The sequence below is a fragment of the Anas platyrhynchos genome, chromosome 4 (assembly GCF_047663525.1).
Source record: "Anas platyrhynchos isolate ZD024472 breed Pekin duck chromosome 4, IASCAAS_PekinDuck_T2T, whole genome shotgun sequence".
Lineage (NCBI taxonomy): Eukaryota > Metazoa > Chordata > Aves > Anseriformes > Anatidae > Anas > Anas platyrhynchos.
The window spans coordinates 49,118,951-49,140,090 of NC_092590.1; the positions used below are offsets into that span (position 1 = coordinate 49,118,951).

Below are 21,140 nucleotides of genomic sequence, written 5' to 3' on the forward strand. Positions count from 1 at the left end.
TTCTTTAATATGATAGGCAATCTAACAGACAGAAATCCAGACTTCTGGTACATGGGCTAAAGAAGGCAAGAAACAGCAGTACTGTATCTGTATCTAAACAGAACAGCTGGACCAGGATGGCCACTTCTGACTCTTTTCCAGTTGTGTTACAAAGTTTAAATGGAAGCAGATTGACTTCAAGTCACAGAATATCCTGAGTTAGAAGGATTTCTTTTATGAAGACATTGAAGAGAGCTGGCCCTACAATGGAGCCCTGGGGAATTCCACTAGTGACTGGCCACCAGCCTGATGTAACCCCACTTACTGTAATCTTTCGAGGCCGACCAACCATCCAGTTGTTCACCCATCACATTATGGGTTTGTCTAGCTGTACAGTGGACATTTTGTCCAGAAGGATACTGTGATAAACAGTATTGAAAAAGATTCCCATGTGGCCTCCCAGCCAGCATCATCCTGGCTGAGTAAAACACCAGCAAGCACAGCAAACGGACAAGTTACCACACACGAGCCGACTGAGTCGGGAGGCATATTGCAGTGTTCATAAAACTTTCCTGTGTCAGGCTCAACATCGTAAGCATCTCCCACAGAAACTGCTACAATTCTGATGTTCATGAGTTGCGAACACATTCTCTTAATAAGTAAGTTGCATCTTCCTCTACGTAAAACAAAACTGGGAATCAATTTTCTGTAATAGGAATCTGGAAGTTTTTATGAAACCAAAATATACCCCTCTAGACGTTTTTCCTCTTGCATCTTTCAGCTTGTCACTTACCTGCTTGTAGATTTCTGGGCAGCTTCTTCACATACTCTGCTTTTTAAAAAAAGTTAACATCAACAAAATACTAGGTTTCAGTGAATCTTTCCTAAATCAAATAACCTATTGTAAACTTTCTGCAGTAATTTTTCATGTAAAAAGCATCATTTTTCCAAATCAGATTAATTTTTAAGCTATTAAAAAGACTGTGATCTCACAGGTACTCACAGAAAGCTTTCCATCACGGTTTGCTTCTTCTCTTTCCGCCAGGGCCTGCAAAAAGTTATCTTTGAGTTCTTTTCCTGTGCTTGCTAGCAACCTAGAAAACAATGGTACAATTATTACTATTAATTATTGCCATTGGCATGGGGTTCACTGTAGGGTTAAATGTTCTGTAAATACAAAGAAACAGTCCTCACCCTATCATAGCTGATTTGTCTATTCCCTGTTTTGATTTTACATACCCTAAAAACATTCTTCAAAATTAATCACTATTGCAGATGTACAGTATAATAGTAGTTTATCACAAGTTGACTTCTACTTTCATGCATTTTCAATTATAAAAAATAAGCACTTAAATTACTTCTGCTGTATCTACAGAATTATGGCCAAGGTCATGTTTATATAAGAATACCAAATTTACAGTGTGTACAAATATAAACTTCAGATTCCATACTTTACTCTCCCACCAGCAACTAATCAAATTAATTACTACATACTTGGATTGCTGGTGTAGCAGGATCATTATACTTTCTCTATTCTTAAGTACAGAACATATAAAAGAAAACTTATTTTGCTCCACAAAAACTAGCAAAACAAAAATCACAAAAAAGGATAGCATACTCTAAAAAATCGCTCCTTAACTTTGGAACATACCACGCTACAATTAAAACAGTACTTAAAAACAGAAAACATGTACCACTTCTGTCTGTTGACAAAACACAATGATTATTGTTGTCTGTGAGGTTCTTAGCCTAATCCCAAGCCCTTCTGCACCTACAGCAGTCATTGCACTCACTCCGGCGTGCTTTGCGCAGATGAGGAGAAAATGGACACTGAGATTTTGCACTCTAGCAGCTTCAGCAGGAACTTTTTTCCCTCTAATGCTTAAGTCAGTGAATGATCATCAGAGTTTTTCTTTTTAAGCAACCAAAGGCACACCAGTGCCTCCAAGTTCAGCACATGTCTACCTGAAAGGGGAAGGATTGTGAACATCCCCCACTATCTTGACAGGAATATTTCAATAAAAAGCAGCAGCAAACATTAATCTAAGTAGGTGGGATACAGCATCAGGAAAGATCTTTGTTTCAAGTGTATACTTTATCAGGTTTCAAATGAAAGTGCCATAAAAAAAAAAAGAAAAACTCCCTTTTTTTTTTCTTTTTTTTTTTTTTTTTAAATATAGTCATGCATAGTAATGTCCTTTAATGGAGCGAAAAGCCTGTATCTAAGATCCGAAACTCTGATGTAGAGCTATTAGGTCAATCTCTGGCCACCTCACCAGCTGTTATCCAGAAATACATTAGTTTGAAACTGTTATGGAAGTGCATCTGCTGCACTGTAAAGATAAAACAAATCAAAGGCTAACATATGGATTAAAACACCTCAATTAATTAGATATAAAAGAAGAATAAGAAATGGAGCATCAAATTTTCCTTTTCCTGCCCAGTTAAGAATTCCAGATTTCCAGACTTCATTTGTCTGGCAGATTTTAATACTAAATGGATAGTAAATCCATGTTTAACAACTGTTACAGTTAACTTTGCCTCAAGTTTGTTACTCATATTTCAAGCCAGAAGTTTTTGAATGCCTGAAAGATTGTGTTTTCACACACTTAAATCTACCTGTCCAGTAAGAGCTTTCACCTTTCCTTAATAAATAAATTAAAATATTCCTCTAATCCTTCAACTGCCAGAAAAATACTACCTTTAAGTTACATTAGAAAGCACTGACCCACCTTCAGAGCACTACAATGTATATTTATTATTATTTGTTTTAGACATAGTTACTAAGTGCATCCTTACTTCTACATTAGAACAAATGGATACCTCCATCTTTTTCACAAATACTGCAGCTTAATTTCAGACATGGATCACTGGGTGGCCTCATCTATGTCAAAAATCATGGAGTGTTAAAACACAGAGCTACAATTTCACAGGTGCATCACAGGTGTAAGGTGGGAGCTTTTCACAATCCTTGTACTAATTCCAAGGGGCATTATTGTGCCTTACTTGCTGTGTTGACTACTCAGGTTCTATATCTGAAAGTCTAACCTACAAGGAAATAAAATGAGAAAAAGCAATCATCTGACAAATATATTTTTTCTACGCTATTCTCAGTGACATTCCCGACTTCCTCTGTGCAAGATGCTTCTACTTCAGTTAAAGAATAATAATAATAAGTTTTCTTAGGTTTACTAAAATAACTTTGTTCTACTATGGTCCAAAAGGAAAATAATTGACATTACAGGTGAACAAAACATTAGGAATGCAACAGATTGTGGTTTAAGTGGCACAGAACCAAGATCACATAGAGCAGTGCTTATATTTTAATAAAAAGAGGTGAGAAAGAAGGACCAAAAAAAAAAAAGGCAAAATTGAGTTATATCTGAGAAATGCATAAAAAACGTGTATCTAGTAAAATATTTCTAGAAAAAAAAAAAAAAATCATTTTACCCTCACAACAAAGTCCTAATGGAAGAAAAGTAAAAACAAACAAACAAACATGTTTGTGGGACCAGCGAGTACAGAAACCAAACATGAGGTGTGTTCTCTACATTGGGCTGAGACTCTCTGAAATCCCCTGCCTTTAAACACATTTTACTGGATAAATAACAGAGGTATCACTGTTAAATCTGAATCACAAGAAAGCAGAAATAATCTGGGGTACACCTTTATAATTTAGAAAACAGAAGAGCGTCAAAGAAAAAGAGGAGCTTAACACTTAAAAAGCCTGAATTCTAAAACTCCAGGACCTTGAAGGATCCCACAACATCTAAACAAGCATTCATCTTTTCTGAGGTAGAAACAAACAACTAGTTGGTAAACTTTCCACTTTATTTCCTGCTTGTATGTGTATGTTGTTTCTGTGAGTCTTGTTCTTTTTCACTTCTTTAACCCTTACAATGTGTATCCTCTGCCTCTCTGTGCCAGCTGGGAGTTCCTTCTCTCTTCCTGGGGCCTGCCCACACAGGAGAAGCACACTCGTTTTCCTTACAGGAGACTTTAAACTGGCATAGTTCAACCAGTACAAAAGGTCACACGAGTATTTTTAAGACTCACTCAAGTCAGGCTCATTTCAGTACCAAACAAATCAGTCAGGAACTGACCTGAGATGCCCACAATGAATTGCAAGCTTCTACAGACAGTGAGCTGTTTCAAAATAAACAAGCAAAAACCTTCTGGTTTGACTTCAATAACCTGTACATAAAGGACTGCAAGCTTCCAAGGACTTAAATTTGAAATAAACTGGTTTAAAAAACAATTTAAGTTGCCATCATACATGGATCTTGTGTGAGTAAAGAGTAGGACGATGCAGCTTTTACAGGAACATTTTATGAGCACTTGTTACTAGCCATTCTTCAAGGAAAAAAAATAATCAACTTTTGTCCCCTTGCCACAGAAGCATGCACTTTTTAGCACCCTAGTACAAGAGAGAAAAGAAAAGATCAAGGCATTCCACTCCACAGAAGTTCCCCCACACATAAACAGGCCGAAATGCCGGGGTGTGACTGGTTAGGAATTCAGAGGCCACGTGAACGTTTGTTCCATCTTCCTGCCAGACTGGATGAGGGAGTTCTCTGGGCAGGGAGGAGTGGTGAGGAATTCTCTAGCACCCCCTGAACACCGCTGCTGTCTAATGAGGTTATCTAACTTGCAGTGACCCCAAAATTGTTGTTTAAATGTATCAAAAAAAAATAAAATTAAAAAGCTATTCCCTCAAAACTCTGGATTAGGTCCTCCACAAATCCAGAGGACTACAAATCATAGCAGTAAAGAAGAGATGACAAAGATACGTTTGCTTTCTCATAGAAACTTGCAGGCTGCTGCAGCTCTTGAAAAGGAGACCAGAGAATGTTTCATTATCAGCATGAAACTGCATCTCTGCAGCATCACACGTGTGATTGTAACAGGTAATGAGCTTAGCATGCACTGCCTAATTACTGCCACCACTCAATTCCTGCCTCAGCATACTTGCAGAGGATGCCTTCGAGAGAACACCCTATATACAAGGCAGCATTATCTCTTGACGAGGTATCCTGATGGTAGCTGCAGCCCCCTGAACACGACTCTGCTGGAACTCCCAGTGTACCTGACAGATGTCTGAAATTGTTACCTGACTGCAGGGGTAGCAGCACACATGAAGAATAGGATGTTGGCATGCTGGTTGCTGCACAGCCCTCCTGTCCTGCTGAGCCAGTAGGCAGCCAGAAACACAGCAGGCTGGTGGAAAAATTAACGCACAGGAGAAAGCTACTATTCACTTATTTTGAAGGGTCATCTGAGAGGCACAAAGATTAAGCATCATATCCAGGTATAACACAATGTCTCTCCAGATGTGTTGTTACTGTTACCAACCTGATGGCAAATGTTCCATAATTAGTTCTTGTATTAAATACTAATTTCTATATTTTTTTCTATATTCTAATGGTTTCTATATTCTAACTTCTCCCCTTCTAAAGATCTGCTTTACCTGCAGGTAAATAAGAGTAAACGTTAACCATGACTAATACTCCTGATCATACTGTCTGTCAATGAAAGCAATACCGAAAATAAGTATTACAGCTTTGCAGACATTAAAAAGGACACTTTTCTCAAGGAACTGGTTTGGATACAGGAAGTCCTAGTGATGTTAACCCTATTAACTGTTGGTTGCTGGTTTTCATTCCATAAATCAAACTCTTTTATATGATGCTCAAACTTTCCCCTTGCATTGTCACACCACCTTGCTCCTTCCTTACAAGGGCTCCTAGGACCTCCCGCCAGCCCACAGGCCCCTCTCAGGTTCCCAGTTCAGATACGTTTTGCTTGCAGCACGCTTCTCAGGTCCTCACTGATACACATTAGTGCAGAAAGAAGGAAATCTCCTTCTGAACCTGAGTTAGGGGTCCTCGATTTTTATTTTGACAGGCTACAATGCCCCCCTGCCTGTTCCCCTCCTCCCCCCCCCTTCCTTTTTTTTTTTTTAAATGGTTCCCTAGGGTTTTGTTTACTTTATTTTATTCCATCTTTTACCATGTGGGCTTTTACCGAGAGTGCTGTGGAGTCGCAGTTGGAAACAGAACAATGCAGTTTAACTTTTAGAGAGCCCTGTTGACCTGGAGAATGCTTTTTATCAGACTGAGATAATGGGAAGAACATCTAACAGTCACACTGTTATTCTTTTAACAGTACGCTGCATGTTCCAGTTTAGCAGAAAGCTGGACAGGAACGCACATTCTCACCTAACTTCTGCAAAGCAGCTGTGTTTTGCAAACACCTGCCCCAGGATTAGTGGGGAGATAGGCGTAAGAACTCAGTCCCAAAGTTACTCCCTCATCTCAAGACACGTAATTTATATTTTGAAACTTCTGAAGTTTCAACCTCCCTGTGCCATGCACTTACAGCATTGTGTCCTGAGGCAGGACTATTACTTGAGTGCTGCTCCAAGACATCAGATGCCTATTTGTTTTCTTTACACCAAGTATGCACGCTTGAAAGAGGAGGGAGAGACTGCAGTACAAGATTATGCCTTAAAGACCAAGGTGTAAGGCTGGGACTGGAAAGATTGTCACAAATACGTGACGCAAGCTTGGCCATTGGATCAGTTTTCTTGTGCCTGCTTTCCAGTGTGAAAAGCTGGGACACCTACTTCTCCAGGTTAAAGTGGCCAAACACAGCAAGGCTATCTGACCCTGCATGAGGAACAGGGCTCAACGAAAAAACAGGGAAGCATTAAGACACTGTGGTAACGCAGAATGGAGATTCATTCATGTCTGTTCAGTCACAAGAACTGGAAGCTTCATCAAATAGCTTGATCCACTTCTCATCTGCAGGCCTCCCCTGCAAGGATATGATGAAGCACACTTCCTCCACAGCAACACTTGGTGTTCATCAGATTTGAGTGTGGCTCTGGCACAGTAAGGCAGGATGTTAATGCCAACCTCACGAGAAGGCAACATATAGAGGGGCAGAACTGGCTCTGGTTCCAAGAGTTCCTTCAGCACTTCTGGAGATCTCTGCAGCCCAAGCCCACTCCTGTCTAAGCCCTCTGCAAAGCTCCCACCGGGCCCTCCCAAACACTACATCTTGGTCTAATAGTTTCAGGGCGTGCCGACATTGACATTCATATGTACAACTTCATTAATTGTGAAACTTCAATTTCGAAATATGTCTATGCTAAAAAAGAGCCATTCCTGACAACAAGGAGTTGGATTAAGAAGTTATGTAGGAAGAGAATATTAAATTTCCAACTGATCTGACATTTTTTGGCATATAATCATTTGTAAAATCTGCTGTAGAAGTTGTGATTGATGTTTACAGAATTTGACATAGAGGAAATACTTTTCTAAGGACCTTAATACCACACATTTCATTGTTTAATAAAATGAACAACAAACTATAACAAGTACACTTACTACATATTTATAACTTCATGAAATAAGCAAATTTTTAAAAACCATTTGAGTTGCTTATGCACTTCTCTGGAACAATCTGCACAGCTATCACGGGCTTGGCTTGACCCAAGGAGCCCACACCTGGCAAAACACTGGCACCAATGTTTCAAACAGTCTGAGCTACCAGCAACATGATCCTGTCACCTATCCAAGTCACAAGCTTGGAAGAAAAAAAAAAAAAAAAAAAGAATGTTTAAAAAAAAAGTTCCTTTATCAGCTCTGGTTAAGGTCCAGGAATGCACTGCTGCCGATGACAAACAAGGAAGGAGGGAACTTGAGAGATTTTTCCCTATGCAGCTGTCACAGCTCACCATCTATTAAAAGAAAAAGCTTTGTCCTATATGTTAAACCTTACATGTGGATGTTTGTAATAAGAAAAAGGTGAGGGAGCTTGTCCACTTATACCATTATGTCATGCACACAGGCTACCAGAAGGGTTTTGATAGCCTTCTACTTACTGAAGTATTTATTTATTAAGAGTCAAGATATTGACTCCAAGAACTCCGCAACATATAGTTCAATCCCCAGGCCAAGTCAAGTCCTTCATGGGATATCAATTTATTATTTATAGTCTAAAAACAAAGTTGCTGATGACTGTCCAGCAAGATTCCCACACCTAAGCTTTCAGCCTGATGTGTAGCTAAGTACTGGCCAAATCCATAAAACGTTCACCACCTCTTCCATTTCAAAGAGGAGCCAGCCTGGAGAGCACACAGAGGAGACTGAGTGGCTACAGGCATTCAGGAAAGTGCCCAGGGACTTGTCAGGAGCTGGGGAACACTTGGGCACAGTGATGTGTCATTGGCACACCACCCTACTGATATCCTTTTAACGCTCCCAGTGCTTGTGTGTGTGAACCTTCCCACCCTACAGACGAGGCTGGGAGTGAAGCAGTAGAGCAGCCAGCTGGGAGATGCCCAGCACTTGATTCCCCCTAAGACAGAAGAATTTTCCAGGAGACGGACAGCCCAGCCTCCAAGCTAATTTCACATTGCTGAAGTGGCAGTGAAAACCTGTCCAAGCCACCAGTGACTACTGAGAGGGTCACTGATGACACGAGGCTGAGGGAATCACCTGCACCCACCATGCTTGTGCTGTGGCTTTCGGGTCATTTGTGGAAAGAAAGACGTTCTGTTTAACAAAATATGTCTAGAGGTGGTTCTGGGACATCTCACCTCAAAAAAATTACTGTTTCACAAGTGGCTAGGAAAAGGGAGCTAGGACAGAACTAGGCAATTCAGGCATCGAACATAAAAAAAAAAATCTGACCAGGCTATGTCAAGCATTCACTGAAATATTTACCTCTTTTGGTCACAAAAGGACTTCAATCCGTTAAAAAGAAAATAAAGCACCTCTAATTGTTAAGCATTTTTATTGCATCTGCCTACATTTTTGGCAACACAAAATATCTTGGCATTGGGATGTAATTAGTAATGGAGAAACTTATTTATAATGATAAATGCACTTATCAAAATCTGGAGATCGTTCACTGAAGAGGCCAACAATGTAGATTCACAAGAAACCCCAACACGCTTGCAACCTTTCTCCTACAAAGATGGATTATTTGATTGCCTTCAACTGTGAAAACTGAGCCTCAAAGTTGCAGTTCTTAGACAAGACTCTTACTTCCAGCTCTCAAAAACATCCACTTCTTATATCACCTTTTTTCCTTCTGTATCACTGTCGGTCAAAGCCTTGGTTTCCAGCTGAGGAAAGCGGAGCAGAACAAGCTACTGCCACGCAGCAGGAGCCACATGGTGCCCAGTGACAGCCACCCAGCTCCCTCAGGCTCCCACTCCCCTCGTTGATGGCAGTGCCTCCAAGGAGGAGGGGAGCTCCTGGGACACATGTGGGCGTAGGATAAATAGTTTGCCTAAGCACACAGATGGATCAGGGTCAAAGCAGTCAAGATTTGCTAGCCATTTGCCAAGAAAGGGTTGGCTTTTATAATTGATTTCATGAGAACATATTGACCTTTTACTAACAGGTGCAACAGTGTGGGTGCGAGTCAGATAATCCCTGTTTCCAGTACAACACAGCATTTGCTATAACAACAGAATGAAAACTCTGTTTTCTGGGTAGGAAAAATCTTTAAAAGAAACTGCTTCCACTCAGCACCTGGCTCCACACTCTCTCCAGCTTGTGCCATGTCAGAAGTTCCTGGACATGAGGCGTGACTCTCCTCTGATGTATGCTGGTTCACCCAACCTATTCTCCATGCCTGCTGTAGTGACTGAGAGCATCCCTGCCAATGCCTCCTTTAAATGAGAATTTCCCTGTTAAAAGCCTTGCAAGCTGAAGCCATTTGACCCCAGAACAAGTCACTGCTTTAACACAACACAGGCCAAGCTCTCCTCCTTACTTCCATTCTTCCTTCCCTGTCTCCCCCTGAACTACAGCAACTAAAACCAGTTGCCTTGAGGCAGGAGATGTCACTGAGGAGAAGAATGGGGGAGCAAGGAGAAAGGGGTCAGGAGACAAGAACACGGACCAGAAGCTGCTCCAGTTTTCCCAGAGTAACTGGCACAAACAGAGGCTACTGCTGGACGAACAGCCTGGGGCTGACGGACACAAACACTTAGCAAAAGCAGATTCAGGTGGAACAGGGAGAGCCAGCACACACCTGTTTGCTCCACCTCATGAATGCTCCATTCTCCATGTCCAACTTTGCTGAGGGGAAAAAAAATATGTATGCTTCTAAAGCAGAAAGATTTAAGGCAGCACACTTCAATGAGGTGCGCTTATCTTTTTTGTGCTTGGCTGGCTGACCACTCTCCACTTCAATGACTTGGCTGCTATTATGCAAATGAGAAGGAAGCCAGAAGTCATGCACCTGTGTTTGCCCCTGCATTTGGGACGGCTGTGAGGTCCATGAGCCCTGTTATGTGGTCGGCAGGCAGGTGGGATTGCTCTGCTCAGGTTACAGCCGGGCAAGTGAAGGGCTTTTTGGGCTCAAACAACTGTTACCAAGAATTCAAGACAACACAGTGGTTAGACTTGGTTTTACAGCCAAGGAGAACAAAAACCTTGGATATTTCTGAAAGCACAGCATTTAATACAGCTGCAGATCTGCACCCAGATGCTTTCTACGTGAGAAAAGAATAAGGCTCTGACCCAGCAGGGCATCCCTCCAACACACGCACGAGTCAGTCCCACCAGCTCAGATGCTGAACAAAGCTTCTGTGCGGCACCACTGGCAGCACTGGGGCTTTACACATTTTCCAGTACAGGTCATAATGACAAGAGAAACTTTCTTCTCGCTTTTGGGGAGATCTGCTTCACTGCCAACATCGTCTCAAGTCCAGACCCTAGCTGTTTTGGTTTACTGACCGTTAACAGTAGCTTCCACCTCAACAGAACCTGTCTTTTCAGCAGGTTCCCCAATGCACACTGCTTTTGCCTGGTGCATGCAAGCTGTTCTGTATAGACCTGAAAGTCTCCAGTAATAGCATCACGAACTGGTGGCAACAGTGAGCAGCATATAAACACCAGTACACATATTTGAATGTTTAGCTTCTGAAACAGTGATTAGCAGACTAGCAAATCTACAGACTAACCTTACAAGTTACCACTTTCAATGGGGAAGGGAAAAAAAAAAAAAGCCTACCTGGAGTTCCAAAGGATTATCAACCCGACACTCCAATTTGGTGAAAGCAAAAACTGTTGAAGACTCACTACTACTCTGAATTGAACAGGCAGGTCTAAACAAAACATCTGGTGCACCAGTGCTCTGTCATATAGTATACTGAAGAGAAAATGAGAATAAAAGAACATCTTTTAAAGAATGGCTGTGCTGTGCTTCTGAGCAGGTTGATGAGTATGGGCAGAAAGTCACAGAGAAAGCAGCAGTGCCCTGGAAAGAGAGGAAGAACTCAGGTTGAGGTCATACAAGAAGTTCCCAGTTCAAAAAGACTTGTCCTAACCAGCAGATGCAAATGGCCAGCTTGCACATGTGCAGCAAACGCATACCCCTTCAGCTATCCCACCAGGCTGAGGATTGGGCTTTGGGGGAAGAGAGGAGACAGTCTGTGGAGTCTGAGAATCTACCTGAAAACTTCACAGCAAAAAAAAATAATGAGCAGATGCATAACCACAAACAAGCAGCATGTCAGCTTTTCTGGGCACTCAGGAAGTTGGGCAGCTCTGCTTGGCTACAGAACTTTCAAATGATTTTCTGAGTGCTGGTGCCAGGGCAGAGGGAAGGAGGATTTTCTACTAGCCGATACTTATTCCTTTAGCTGCTTGGTTTCCTTCAAGCTTAATTAAATAAACATGTTGTTTCTCCAAGAATTCTTACCTCTGAATTATGAGTATTTTGCCTCAACTTTCACCTACATAAAATTGTTTGGCTGTGAATCTGACAACTGGAAGACTCCTTCAAGTCTAGCAATGGAGAACATGAGGAAGAGGCCTCTGGAGAGAGGGAGAAAGACACGGGGTTTAGCCCACACTTCACGTAAACATTTCTTAACATCGACAAATATCTCCTAGCAAGACTAAGCTGAGTTTCAGCTAAGTGTTGTGAACATTTCGCAGGACCTTATTTGCTTGCAGATTCCAACTTCCATTGCTCTGAACAACTTTATTTTGCTGGAACTTGCTGATGCTTTCACCTAGACCACCTGCTTTCATAACCATTTCGGTAGAGAGGATTTAAGTTGTCAAAGCTGGTTAATATTTCACATGCTGTTGCACTGATTTATTGGTGAGTTGATATTTTGCTATTGGTACTATTAAGAAAAAAAAGAAACCACTAACATTTGGGATAAAAAATAAACACGGCAGTGAAACACTACTGTGTACTGAAAAACCCCAAATCCTGACCTTTTCAAGTAAGCTCCCCCCCTCCTGCTCCCTTCCTAATTGCCAAGGAAAGCAAGCTGTTTCTAGACTCAGCAAAGCCACTGGTTGAAGTCCAGCTAAGGTCCTCGACGCACGGTAACTACCTCACCAGCACTGAGGGATTTATAAATTTGATTTAAAATCTATCAGCAAAGTTGGTAGGAAGGTTATTGTCTGGGGAACAGGGAGCCATCCCTTTCTCTTCTCTGTGCTTTTTCATGGAATGTGTGGTGTTTTTGTTTGATGATTCTGCCAAAGAAAACCTCCACAAAACTGCAATTACAATATATTTTAGGTGTGGGAATGGGAAGGGAATATTGTATGACCATGTTTGCAGCAAGAAGAAACAAATGAAAAGTTCAGATCGGTAACAGACCTGGATTTCATCCTTTTCCTCCTCAGTTCTGACAAGGAAACTTACAGAGCTCGCTGAACTCTTGGCATGAGGAATGAACAGAACTGGCTTGGGCCAAATGCTCTGGAAACAGATGCTACACAACATTTCCATGTGTCATGCACCGCACCTCTGCTGCTTCAAGTCTTGCCATCCATGCTGGAGGCTGGCTGCTGCCCCCATGTGCCCCCAGCATCCCCACAGCTGGTATTTAACAGCAGATATTAACCACCCAAAAAAATTAGCGCCAACGCAACAGGGTGAAATGCAACTGCTTCAGCGCTGAGTGAGGCCAGACTGTGGTTATGCCCAGGTAGGAAAGTGGTCTGAAGAACTGTGTGCTTGTTTCCAAGCAATCACCCAGTTGTGCATCTGAAAAACACCCAACAGGCTGACTTGAAGATGGATGGAGAAAGGCACAGGTGTGTTTCTTTACAGATAAACAAGCTTAATTATGGGCAGTGTAGAACAAAATTTTTAAGGACTTGCTAGCTGATGAAAAAGACAGAGCTTGCAGGTCATCCAAGATAAAAAAAAAATCCCAGGAGAATTAATTGCTCAGGAGAGGAGAAAACAGACAAGGATGGTAATCTGACTCCAGCAGAACATTCCCCACCTGCTCCCAGACAAATGCACCTGCCAACAGCCATTTAGACGTCTCACTTCCAAACTTCTGTGTTAAGCCAACAAATTATGAAGTTTCAGTCTTTGAGCATCTGAGATTTGGCCTCAGTTACTGCCATATTGAGCAAAAGAAAACAAAGGTCAACTCGAGTCTCTGGACTGAGATTTTAGCAGCATCTGCTAGATTTACTACCTGACCTCATATATTATCACTCTCTTTATATAAAAGACTCATTCCCAACACCATGTTGTGGTACAAAATGCTTTGGCTTTTCCTACCCCTGAATGATGTAATATTTAGGTTTAAGTGAGAAGACCAGGCATCACCTGCATGCGTCCGTACAAAATGAAAGCACTTGGGGTATCTCCTGTAGCTGTAACTCACCCCTCTCAGTGTCCCCAAGAACCTGCCTCCCCTGTGACCTAATGTTAAAGTCACTGCCCTGCTCATCCACAGTGGCTGCAAGATTTCACGCCATGATGCCCAAAGCAGTAACAAACCTTGGCAGAATGTTTGAAGTCATCTGCAAACTCTAGTAGGACACTGTCATAACCATGGATCCCATAAGCACTAAGAAACAAACACTGATATAACTGGGATGTTGATTTAGAATCCTAAAATAGTACACAGGAAAGTTATCTGTGCACCACCTGCATGGCTCCTTCTCCAAAAGCATCAGCAGTGCTCACTCCCCTCAGGTGGAAGAACACGCTGCCCGTATGGTGAGCCTCATGTTTGGGCTTTGCACAGGTACTTAGAGTTTGAAATAATCTTCTGCAGCACATGACGTGTGTACTTATATACGCCCTATTCCCCCTTCCCAAGCTACATCCCCAGGATAATAGAGGAAAATGAGAACAATAATCAAATAAATTTCCCTATGTTACTGACTTGTGTCATGTTTTGCTTGGGATTTTCAAAGATTATGCATTTGTAGGAATTGGCCTGTGTTTCCTTGGGACCAAAATCATCTTGACAGAGCTGAAAGGGGGGTGGTGATGTCCATTTTGGAGTGGACTTAGCAGCCAGCTTAGTATCTACCCTTGAGTAAAAAGAAGAGAGTTTCATTCTGCAATGCTGACGCTCATGTTAATCAAACCAAAGAAACTCAGTGAAAACACATATAGTTCTTAACCTCACTGTAAGCACCTGTTTATAAAAAACAGAATTTATGGAAGTGAAAATAAACAGTAACAGAAATTGTACCCTTATATCAAGCTGCAGAAAGTGGATTAAGTGCAAGCAAACCCTGAGTATCTGGGGGACAGAAGGAACTCTAGGATAGCTTCACTGGATCCTACTGACATAGTCAATTATTTGTAAAGCTTTAGCAAGCATACTAGTAAAAAAGAGACTGAAAAAAGCCTGAAAGCAAGACATCACATGCATATAATTTTCTAAAATAACTGGTAAAATTGTGTTCACTTGTGCAGAAGTTCCATTTATTTAAATCCTGTGGGATTTGCAAGGGGAGTATATGATTTTAGCTCATTTATAATACACCTGCTATTTTTATTTCCTTATTTCATAAGCATTAGCATATGCCATTCTTTTTTTTTTCCAGTAGCATGCAGTATTACAAAAGATCTAGGTAACCTTGTTATGAAGCTCTAAACTGAACTTTTTTGGGGATCCTTGCAGATACTTACTACGTCCAAGAAAAGCTACTACAGAAACTGTCACAGTTTATTAATAAGCTCATTTTGCATGTTCTGTCCAAAGCTCCAAGCTATTCCATAAGCAAAGGTTAAGAACAAATACCCTCAGAGGCTGCGCAGGAAAGAGGAGGTACTTCTGAAGAGCATTCATTTCTGACCAACAATAGGAAATAAAATGAAAGCGAGAGCAGAAATCCCACTTCAAGAGACTGTCCATCAGCAGCCTACATGCCTGAAGCAAAATACATTATATTTTGCTTTGGATAATCTAACCTTTGCTTCGGCCTCGCGCAATTCAACCATGACTCAAGCACCCAATTACAGGAAGTCCCTCTGGGCCAGCACAGCGATGTTTCTGATAACAGCAATTGAGGAAATGGAAAGCACTGTGCACAAGGAGATGTTTTCATATAAAAAGCCTGGTCTGCAGCAGACTTGTGAGCTGTGAACAAACATTGCTGATAACATTACATGAGCTGACTTTAAAATCTAAATAACACTGCTGCAATTAAAAACAACCTGTCTAGTTACCTTTCTGCAACCCGCTTGGATTAAAAGCTAGAGCAGACAACATGTCATTTATTTCCTTCAGTGACTATAGATTAAGTTAACTCAAGTTGCTTCTTTTCAGGTGACCCTGATTTTCAACAAGCACTGAGCATTTACCATGTAAAAATCAAAACTCATGGCCCAAGACATAAATTCCTCTAAAAATTGACTTCTTTTTTTAAGTGACAAAGCCCATTCACAAAATGGCATTCAACCCATTCATCCCCACAGCTTCTCAAAGCCAAGATCCACACAATCAAATCACAGCCAAAAAAAACAGAGACACTAAATTGTTCTAACCAGCACCAGGCATGTCAATCTTGATTATTCCACAAAATGGGTATTTAGGATGGGTTTTGTGCAGATTACTAGGTTATCTCTTGACTTAACCCTATATTTCATTTCTCTAATCCATCAACACTGCAAGAAATTATCTTGTTACAGAAAATGGACAGAAGATATCAGATGTTCTTTCCTATCACATTGAAATCATTTGTTATTTGTTATTTCTCTTCCAAAGTGATAGGAAAAAAAAATCTGATCTTTTCTGTTTTGGATCAGACTGCTGCATATTTGCTACTTGTTTAGCACTAAATAAATAACTCATACAGCTCTGGAGCCTCTCTGCCACCTATGGAGAAGGGTGCAGTGAGCCCTGCTTCCCAACATCCATGGTCTTGATGGCTCTTTGTCCATGAGCAAAACGAGAGACTGCTGACAACACAAAAAAGTATTGGAGCTGCTCCAGTCTTCCCTTTCCTCCCAACATCATTTGTCCTCTTGGAAAAGACAGGCTTTCAGATTGTAAAGAATTTCATGTTTTCATTCCAAGTCCTAAGGCAGATGGAAAATGCAATGGCCTAGAGGCTGAAATAGTAACATTTTGACCCATGAAGCGGAGCAGAAATATGCTCAAGCACTATGACCAGCGAGAAAACAAGGTGCTGAAAGCATCAAGCCAGAAGTGGCGGCAGGAAGAGCTGAACAGCAGAGTGCTGAGGCATGAGCAGGAAGCAGCCCTGGTGCTGAGGGGCCTGGTGCTGAGCTCTAACCAGGAGAAAAGCCCAGAGCAGCAAGGGGTGATGGCTGCAGCACAAAACCACCATGTCCCAGCAGGCAGCTATACCATGCTGCACAGCACCACTGATCCCACGCAGAGTTATAGAGCAGCTCAGCGCATCCAAGCTGCCTCCTGGGATGCCTTCCTGGATCAGTGTACCTCCAGAACTGGGACCTTCATGTCTTGGGGGGAAACCAAGGACCAGCCCAACATTTTAACAACAGGACAATCAAATTTCTGTGCCAGCATCCAGGTTTGGCATGGCTTCATCAATTAGACAAGTGCTAATCATGGAGCCTCAACCAAATCTGGTGTCCTGAGACAGGAGGATGTAGAGACCAGCTTGGGCTGCCAAAAGGCAGCAGAGCAGCACCAGTGCAGAGGGATCCATTCCTGGAACACAGAAACAGCCCTCAGACATGCTGGCACCCCCTCAAAACACCAAGGGTGCACCCTCAGAGCACTGCCTCCCTACATGGATATTTGTATGGACAAAGGTTTCTTTGATGAATTCTGACCTGCCCCAAATTCTTCTATGGCCAGTGGGCACTCTGACATAGATAAGTTACAGCATTCAGGTGGTAGCAAGTAAAAGCATTTAGAGTTTTTTAGAAATGCTCAGGACCCCTTTAAGGGTGGGTCAAATGAGCCTGAGATGTTTGAGAGAAAATAATTGCAGCTATTTGCAATCTGCTGAGTGGGAAAAAGCAAGGACACCCTCAGCACAAGGACATAACACTGTAACGGCAAAACAGCTTATTCATGTTGGATAGCGGGCTAAATCCTGATCCCGTTCACAAATAACTCCATGCTACATTAACATTTTAGGACTATGAATAATGAGAGATTTTTCAGGAGGCTTTTCAGTTAGCAGTTAAAGAATTAAAGGAAAAAAGGAGAACAGAGGAAAAAGTGGTAAGACCTCTGCTGCAGGAGTGGATGGAGAAGGAACTGAAAATTGCGAGCTACAACTTGATATAATTACCACCTCTACTTGAGGCTCACAGCTGCTGCCTAAGATGTTCCAGAAATTTCTGAAAGCTTTGAGACTGCTGCCAAAGCAAATGCTGTATGCTGCACGGCCAGAGAGAGGATTTCTAGGCAGGATACCTATCATTATAAGGGAATTCAGAGCAGCTTGAGGTTTGGGGTTTTTTGCTAATCTTTTTGTTTAGATCTGAATTCCAAGGTACAAAAGAAAAAGCTTTTGGCACAAACTGACTGACAAGAATATTTCTGTTCATGTATTTAAGAGAGTAAGTTTTTGCCCAATGAGAGTGACTTAGCTAGTATACAGAAAAGGTTTTCTTCTAATTCCCAGCAAATACTGCGTTTACAGTAAAATTAGACTAGGTATTTTCTCTTCTGCCGAGCTATCAAATCCCATCTTTCAGTTAACTCTGCCACATTCCCAAGAGATAAAAATCCCATCACAAGTAAAACATAGTGAAGTTAGACCAACTTAGAATTGTTGCAGTAAAGCTCTGCACGAGCAATTACCCTGTCAAAGCTAACAAACAAGCGGGAGTCATATTTGTATCACAGCTTACAGAAATCTTACTTCAGGTACAAAAGCCAATGAATTATCCACAGAATTTAGGTTTGCAGGGGAAAGAAAGGCGGATTTGTTTACTCAATGGCAAAATGAATTTAAAGGTAAAAAAATAAATATATATTATCTGAATTGACAAGGTATGAAAAACAATTATGTTGCTGCACTTTTAAGGAAATATGGACAAAGTTTTTGCAAACGTGTCCACACATACTGAAAAATATTTTTAGTAGCTAACTGCAAGGAAGAGACAGAGCATGAGAATAATCTTCTAAATAAATTAGCAGTATTCTATCAAACATGTTAATATCTTAATCCCGGGATAATCGACTCCTTAACCTTTGGCACTTGAGTTTACTTAACTGGAGATACAATAATTATTTCATTATGAGGAAACACCCAGGTTGCAACTCAGAATCATTAAAATGCTTGCAGTCCTAACCATACATGCCGGAAGAACATGAGCTGTACTTACGCAAAGAAGAACAAGCCACATTTCCAGCTCACATACACAGCCATACATAGACATGTCACGCAGCTCAGTAAAACTTCATTAACTTCACTAGAGCTACACAGATGATAACAGTTGTGGGTCTGGCCCAACATCTTAAATATATAACAATAATAATAATAATAATAATATAAAAAAAAAAACATTAAACTAAAATTCTATTATTAGGAGCTTACATGCTGTTACATGTGTGCTTACAAGCATAAAATAGTAGTTTTATTATGTCTGATGAAAGGTAGCATGGTACTCTGCTCCCATACATATCCCCCAAACAAGCTCACTGGCAATTGGTTAATCCAAGAATCTGAAATTCTGCCAAGAAGCAAATCTTGCTCTAATATAATACTTCATACCTCATCCATCTTACTAGGGCCATAGTTCTGAATTGCTAAATGGTAGTGAGAAGTGCTTCGTAATTTAGAAAACCTGCAGCATTCTTAAAAGGGAAATACAAGTTAGAAGTTAGGGGTTTGTAGCATCTGGTTCCTGTTTACAGATCCTCAGTCTTCCTGAATGCATTGACAAGAATCATAAAGAGGTTAAAATGTTTAAGCGGAAAAACAAATAAATAAACATTGCCCAGACAGGCAATGTTCTGCTGTGTTGTATTCTTAGATGGCTTTCTTTCAAAGCCTAACCTGGTACTGGGAATTGTGCAATTTTACGATGAAATCTGGGACATTCATGCTCTGAGAGGCATACAGATGCAAACACAGTGACTGTCTGCTGGTTTCTAATTTCTACGACCTTTCTCAACAGACTGGCTGCAAAGGAAAGACAGGTTTCTACTGTGATAAAACCACACGAGGTACTAAGGAGTCAGTCATACTTCTGGAGCCTCCTTGTTGATTGCAAGGCACATGAGCATTTTCCCCTATGACAATGGAACTCCTGTGCTCACTGAGTTCCGTAATAAGCTTTTACACCAATGACCCCTCATGGTACCTTGGCACTGTACAGGGATTTTTAAAAGAAGGGTTTATTACCTCAGAAAGCCTGAAAATCAGCAGCTGAAAATAAGATTTGAGGTTAGAAATTCCAGTTTTAGCTGGGTCTGTGAGAAGACAAGTTGTGCAACTGCTTTATGCCTTCCCATATTTATCTTTAAGGGCTAGGGAAAAAAAAATCAGTTTTAGGTACTAGTAGTAACTTGTATCAGTGATTAATCAGCCCTTCAAAGCATTCAACTGATGTGTGAATTAGACCTTGGCATTAACAAATAAATAATTACTGGATTACCGGTTGATAACGGGCTGAAATAAATTAAAAGCACAATGCTATCTGAAAAGCAATTACTCAATTAATCAGTCACTGAAAAATTGGGGCTTTTTTCCTTCAAGCACAATACTTAATATACGTGTGCTGAATCACTGCCTATTTTTGACAGGATATTTGTATTGCATTTTCATTTTAAATTTCAGTATCACCAGACAACACACAAATCCGCATTGTATCAAGCTATGACTTACTACTGTGAGCTATTTCTTTGCTTCATTCCACTTATGGGCACAACTGACTTCAGTACTCCCCTTCTAAATCTAGAAGGGTCTGCCCTTTCATAATGCAAAATGGAAAATTACTTGCTGCCCAATGTACTTTATCTGGGGAAAAACAAACAAACAAACAAACAAAAAAAACAGTAAGAAACAAATGATAAGTGAGACATTCTCAAGTAAAACCTAAGTACAAGCTGAGCACTACTTAGGAAAAGCAATAAGGAATTTTAACAGAAACCTGGAGTAAGAAACATGCTGTCTAGCGAGCAGAAAGAGAACTTAGAGCACCTTATGTTGTTGATTTGTGTTGACGAAACTCTTTCTCTAGTCTTCAAATGCAGCCACAAGAATAAAATCCATCTGAAAAGCCTTCAATGTCAGTTTCTACCACAACTACAGTTTCTTTGCTCCTGAAACTGCACCACTACAAAGTCAGTTTAGTGATCATGGCATTAAAATCCAAGTAAATCACAAATACTTGAGAAGATTAAGGGAGGCAAGACTTGATAAAAACAGCAAAGCCTTTCAGGTAACTGCATTTCTGGGAGACTCTTGAGAAGTGTGTACCGCCTGAAGGTACGTAACATCATGGAAAGCCATTTGGTTCAAAGCACACTCAAAGCATAAACACCCCTTCCTGCCCCACTTCATGTCCATACAAGGCCTCCTGAAACTCCTGCTTCATGTAACATGGAACAGGAGATGACAAAAGTTGTCATGCTTACAGTTAGGGTGAGGAACCCCACCGCAACAAACAGACTTGCATTCAGTCTGGCTTCAGTTCCAGCACTTAGTCTCTTGATTTTGCCCTTCACTGAATGCTGTTCAAGCTGCATACACTTATTCCTGCACAGACCTTCACAGAGGGAGGTATGTGTGCAACAAGAACGTATGCTGACAAGTCTATAAAAGGGAGTAAGGAATAAGTAACAGAGCTAAAGAGTGCAAACAAACCTGGAACAAAAAAGAAACCTACCTACAGTGGGCATGATGAGCTGGGTGGGCAACACCAGCTTCAAGGGGATGAAGGAAACCTCTTTAGAA

At 41.1% G+C, this 21,140-nt stretch overlaps 1 protein-coding gene across 2 annotated transcripts in view; it reads right to left on the minus strand.

Annotated features, from left to right (window-relative positions):
• Positions 1–21,140, minus strand: part of CFAP299 (cilia and flagella associated protein 299) — a 204,003-nt gene that overhangs the window by 134,151 nt on the left and 48,712 nt on the right. For both annotated transcript variants that reach the window (XR_011809167.1, XM_072037563.1), the window contains exon 3: positions 983–1,073. Coding sequence is in view for 1 of the 2 variants with exons in the window: in XM_072037563.1 (XP_071893664.1) it covers positions 983–1,073 (91 nt within the window). In the remaining variant the exon portion in view is untranslated. The remainder of the gene's footprint in view (positions 1–982; positions 1,074–21,140) is intronic.